This window comes from Gekko japonicus, unplaced genomic scaffold (assembly GCF_001447785.1).
Source record: "Gekko japonicus isolate JY-2015 unplaced genomic scaffold, Gekko_japonicus_V1.1 scaffold2792, whole genome shotgun sequence".
NCBI lineage: Eukaryota > Metazoa > Chordata > Lepidosauria > Squamata > Gekkonidae > Gekko > Gekko japonicus.
Window position 1 is genome coordinate 65,747 of NW_015175451.1, and position 6,000 is coordinate 71,746.

At 43.3% G+C, this 6,000-nt stretch overlaps 1 protein-coding gene across 1 annotated transcript in view; it reads left to right on the plus strand.

Annotated features, from left to right (window-relative positions):
* The window catches only part of LOC107122755 (cadherin-18-like), a 62,481-nt gene extending 59,689 nt beyond the window's left edge, over positions 1 to 2,792 (plus strand). Inside the window, exons 6-7 of the mRNA XM_015425889.1 lie at positions 502 to 753; positions 2,302 to 2,792. Of these exons, the coding sequence (XP_015281375.1) occupies positions 502 to 753; positions 2,302 to 2,792 (743 nt within the window). The remainder of the gene's footprint in view (positions 1 to 501; positions 754 to 2,301) is intronic.
* Positions 2,793 to 6,000: the final 3,208 nt, after the last annotated feature.

A 6,000-nucleotide genomic window follows, 5' to 3' on the forward strand; every position in this document is an offset into this window, starting at 1 on the left:
ACACAGCTAGAAATACTTGCAAGGAAAGAACTCTGTCCCATGGGCTACCCAGGCCCAAATACAGGATCACTGCAGGAAATGGATTACTTTCAGGAATTCAGTGCATCGAATCCTTGAGCCCAGGTCCAAGAAGAAAGTTAGGTTGCCTGAATGAATGAACAATCTCAGTGAACACATGAAACTGCCTTATACCAAGTCTATCAAAGTCAGTACTGTCTACTCTGACTAGCAGTCGTTCTCCAGACGCCCAGGTAGTTATCGACTGCCTGGTTCATTTAACTGGTGATGACACATTACAAACCTTGGATCTTCAGCATGCAAGCAGATGCTCTATCCTTGACCCATAACCCTTCCATTTTCTTTTATTGCTGCCCAGCTTTTGAGAATGAGGTGGTCTCTTTCAGCATTCCCCGATACAGACTCGCGAGCAAGGCAAATGGGGTGGAGATGATTAGATTATAATCCTTAACGACTATCCTGACTTGTCTTTTGCACCTCTAGATAACACAGCCAGTATCCTGACCCGAAGAAGGAAATTTAGTCGGACGACCCAGGATGTGTATTACCTCCCTGTCATGATCTCTGATGAGGGGATCCCTTCTCTCAGCAGCAGCGCCACCCTTGTGATCCGCGTGTGTGCATGCGAAAGAGATGGGCGTGTGCGGACCTGCACTGCCGAAGCCTTCCTCTCCTCCGCAGGGCTGAGTACGGGAGCCTTGATTGCCATCCTGTTGTGTGTCGTCATCCTCCTGGGTAAGCCTGTTGGAGAATTAAATACCGATGTCCTTTCCGTATCTTTTAGATGATTGCAGCCGCGCTATGGCTTTTAAGTATAATGCCATTCTGAACTGCTTGTGATAGGAGGTAATTAGAAATACAAAGCATTGACTGGGGGGGGTTTGCTAAAATTAATAGGCTTTGCTAAAATAGATGGGCCTCTGAAGCAGGCAGCCGAACAGCTGGCGTCCGGTGCAATTAATTTAACCACGGTTGCTGAGTAATTAGCGTTGTCGATCTACTCAGGTAATTTGGTCAGATCTCAGGACTTGAGTTGCGTGTCCGACACTCTTGGGGAAAAGTGACAAAGAGAGAAGATGAAGAGAATGTTTTTGAAATAGATTCCACTGCCAGAAGTGCTATCCGGGCTGTATGAAAGCCGTTTGCTAATTATCTCTGCGGGATGAGCTGATAACAACACAAAACCTCTTCGAGAGGGGCAGGGGACACAGAAGGCAAGAATATGATTCCATTAGATAAATGCCCTTGGAAATGCATTTCCTCTCACCCAGACTAATTTGAATAGTGCCCATTAGCTAGCTAATATTCTCATTTGGCCAAGAGGCAGCATTTTTCAAGTATACATACGCACATGCAAACATATATACACACACAGCTTGATGATAAAGCCCTTGGTGGAAAGCCAGTACTACACACAGGGAATGACCCGGATATAATTTTATTTTGAATTAAAATCAGTGCAGTAGGATCCTATGAATGGAAGGAGTTTGTGGAGGAGATCTCTCCCTTTTTCCTTGGCAGCTGCCTCCTGTGTCCACTGGAGAGCTGCTCCTGAGAGCTAGGAAACCCTCATGAACTGAGAGGGCTGCAACAACATGGGGGCTGGAGAAAGAACCTCCCCCCCCGCATGCAACCTCTTTCTCATCTTGTGAAACACCTGCTCAAGAGGTGTGGGGGTGATTCTGTCTTCCACTTTGCTGACCACAGAAGGAGCTAAGCATTTTAATGCAAAGCACTGTAATTCTGCTACTTGTCAGATAGTAAATCATCCATTTTTTCTATTCTGGAATTGTAGGCACTTGGTACGTGTCTGGAAAGGACAGTTGTAGGATCTTCTGTATTTCTGGGGAGGGGTCACTGAGTTGAACTAGCAGCCTTCCAGGTCACAGCTAGTGCTAGACCAGCCAGGCCTAAGATCTTTTCCAGAAGCAGAAAAAGATTACTTTGGCTTGAATGGTGTGGTGTATGGTAGGGTATGGTTCAAAAGCACAATATTTTGTGTCAGTTTTGTTGGTTGCAATACAAGGTATTCTCTTCAAATGCCAGAAAATGTTCTTTACTTATGTTACGTAAGATGATAGGGGAACAATGTTGTTTTATCGTAGAGCTCCGTCAGTATCTCAAAAAAGGAAACTGTATTGAAAATTTGGTAATACATGGATTTCCTTCAATCCGTTAAACAACGAATAGTGGATCTTTTAAAAAGTCAGATGCATAATGTACTAAAAATCCTTTTATCAAGCAGCCTTCCTAACTGATTCCTATCCTGAATTTTCCCATCAGCAATTGTGGTCCTTTTCATTACACTAAGACGCAGCAAAAAGGAGCCTCTGATAATTTCAGAAGAGGATGTCCGGGAAAACGTTGTCACCTATGACGATGAGGGCGGAGGCGAGGAGGACACGGAAGCTTTTGACATTACTGCTCTGCGGAACCCGTCGGCAGCTGAAGAACTGAAGTATCGGAGGGATGTTCGGCCTGAAGTGAAGCCCATGCCCAAACATCCCGCTTCATCCAGCCTTGACACCATAGATGTTCAGGAATTTATTAAACAAAGACTGGCTGAAGCGGACCTTGACCCTAGCGTACCGCCATATGATTCTCTACAGACATACGCGTATGAGGGTCAAAGGTCAGAAGCGGGATCTGTCAGTTCTTTGGATTCCGCTACCACACATTCCGACCAGGATTATAATTACCTTGGTGACTGGGGACCAGAGTTTAAGAAGCTAGCTGAAATTTATGGAGAAATAGAATCTGAAAGAACAACTTAATTAATTCTTCTGCAAACAAGGAACATTTTAGTTCCCCCAAGCAACTTGGGGGCATAATGACAACAGTCGTTAAAAAAGAGAGAGAATATATATATATATATGAATACAGTACTTGGAACAAACTGAGCAGGATGCGCACATTTACTGTAGAAACAAGTGCCCTTCTCGCATTTGAAACTGGGTTCTTCAATTGGAAGGAAGTAAAAAAAAATTGGGGGAAATATATACCCCAGAAAGAAGATTGTCCCTTTGTGTATATTTTTAATTGCTCAATACAGTCCGTGGTGCAGTATCATTAAAGATACCTTAAGTAAACCAAGCAATGGCCAATATTATTGCAGTTTCCCCTAAATATACCAGAGCTACAGTGAGCTTCTAGGAATGCCTAAAAGAACTCGGGATGGTTGGGATGGTTTTGCCATTGTGTGTCTAACTCTGTTTATAAGCTTAAGGTAGCCACCGGGAGGGTAATTTACTTTGGATTTACTAAACCTCAGAAATCCTATTTTCTTTTCCAGGAATGTGCATTGGAATTATCTTGTCAAGTGTCACATTGGCGTCTGCCCTTTACTAACATGCAGCTGAATTGTACTTAAACACCAGACTCTCTTGTGGAATGTAACAATTCACTAGGCCAAACATAAATCTTTCCATCCATGAAGGAGGTAATGAAGCACCAGTTAATTGGTAGTTTATTGAAGCAGGTTTATAATCACCCCCACCCTGGATTTGTATTGATTGGCATTGAAACGGCTGCTTCTGTTTTAGAGTAACCGCATTGGGTACAGTTTTTAACAAAAGAGGGGCCGTTTCTTTCTTTTCTCCAGTGAAGAAGAAGATTAATGAGATTGGTTTAAAAAGAAATTGTTCTATTATGTGTTTGGCTATGCAAAAGCTCAGACTGACTGGTCTTCCTTGGGACTGGTGAATGTAGATAAGACAGACTGCTCTCAATCCCAAAATGAAACAGTCACATGATAAGGTGTTATAAGGTTTGATCCAGCCAGTTTTTTTACCCAATCTCCCTTATTTCCCTTCCTTACTACAGCCTCCGTCCCATATGGCTTTGGATCCCCACCATAGCCTTTTTAGTGGTTGAAGGAGACCATCTCCTCTCTTTGTCACAAGTGGAGCTGGTTGGATCCAACCCACTGTCAGAGCCATATCTTAACATGAGAGAGCACCGATGACCGGGCATTTCTGGTGTAATCTCCAATGAATTCATCTGAAGGTATATAATGTAAATCCCCATATATGAAGTTATGAATGTCTGGGTCATTCAGCACAACGACCCAACATTCAGCACTAGTACAAGACACCGATGCCACACAGGAGAACGATAAAAGAGCTCCATTTTATTAAACCTTTCTGCTAAAAGTTTTAGAACACCTGTTGTTAGTTTGGCAACACCCAGCATGTTTCGAGGGAGGATGCTTGTGTTTTATGTCCAGTTATTTTAATTAATAGATGAATGTGTGTTAGAGGTGTACTGTTTAATTTATCGTATGTATATTTTATGCTACTTTTGTCCCATTTCAAGCCAGCGTCACAGTGATGAAGAAGTTTTGATCCTTCGAAACATGTTGGGTGATTCCATAACAACAGCAATAAATTTTGAGAAAGAAACACACTTCTGTAGATCTTTTTTGCCGCATCACTAGTGTAGCCTGCGCTTTTGAAACGCCTGAACGAGGAGCTACCAGGGGCCCTCCTCTCGAAGGAGAAGTATGATGATTATGATGAACCCAGTGCTAAAAGGCTGGAACACCAAGTAGGGTTTCAGGTAGGCCTGTGAATGTATGACCGTGAAAGCATGGAAAAGTTATTTCAAAGTTCATTGTACAAAATCCCCAGGTCCTGTTTGGAGTATCAAAATGGAGACCTGTTCAAAGATCCTTTCCTGGATAGGTTACATAGTGAATCATCATTCTTTGCCAGCAGGAGATCCCAGGTAGGACCTCTGGAATCTCCAGGTAAGGGATATTTTGAGTAACGGGTGCTGAGATAGTCTCAGGTGGGTAACCATGTTTTTATTTATGTATTTGTTTAATTCACTTGCACCCTGCCTTTCTCCCCCGTGGGGTCCCAAGGCAGCTCACAGTGTTCTCCTCTCCTCCATTACATCCTCACAACAGTTGTGTGGGGTGCCTTGGGCTCCGGGAGTATGAAAGGCCCAAGGTCACCCATTTCCATAGCACGAGTGGGGATTCAAACCCAGGTCTCCCAGATACTAGTCTGACACTCTTAACAACGACACCATGTTGGCTCCCCTTTGTGATGCGTGAGCACCAAGACTTCTGGATAATGTTACGATCTGCGAAAAGGCCCCAAGCAGCCTGCAAAAGGCAGGTAAGCCCCTGAAAGCCTGTTGGGCCGAAAAGCCTGAGTCAAGCCGAAAAATAAAAGGCAAGACATTTTTTTTCTCTTCTTGCGAAATCGACTTCCTGTTGTTCGCTCGTTAACATTAGAAAGTTACAGATTTGCGCAATCTGAACAGCTGGTCTCCAGCTGTTGGCTGGGAGTTACAGGAGGCAGGGAGGGGGGAGTTCGAATGAGTTTACCGATGAAGCTGCAAGCGGGATTTGTATCAGAAAGGAATAAAATCCTTCTCATTCCCATTTAGACTTCATATATATATTCATATACAGTCATTAACAGTTTATGACAAGTTTATAACCATGCACATTATACATAAACCATATCTACTGGTTATAGGAGCACAGTCCATGGAGATCTACTATGGGAGAACACAGGGCTTTCCAAAGACACAGGACTTTTGGAAATGTGTGCTAAGTGCCGGAACCTCCAAATTAGGCGAGTTTGCATAATGTCTTACATGAGACATATGTCAGGTCGGGCTGACCCAGGAAGAATAGCGATAATGGAAAGACCATCAAGTTGGGGGATGTGGGGATTTTCCAGGACCCCTTAAAACAACAGATGTGGGTACTGGGAAGTTTGCACAACACACCAAATAAGGAAGTTTGCACAACAAGACACTTAAATGGGAGCTCAGGTTGACCTAAACAGCTATAAACATTGGAAAGACCCCGATCATTAGGGAACAAACTCAGCTGTTTTCAATTGATTAGAGAAACAATCTAAATATCAAACATTTCTGATTGATCAACACTGATCAACAGTGTTGAGTAAACAGAATTGGGAAAAAAGGATATAAGATGGTGAATTGATATCGGGGGGGGGGGTC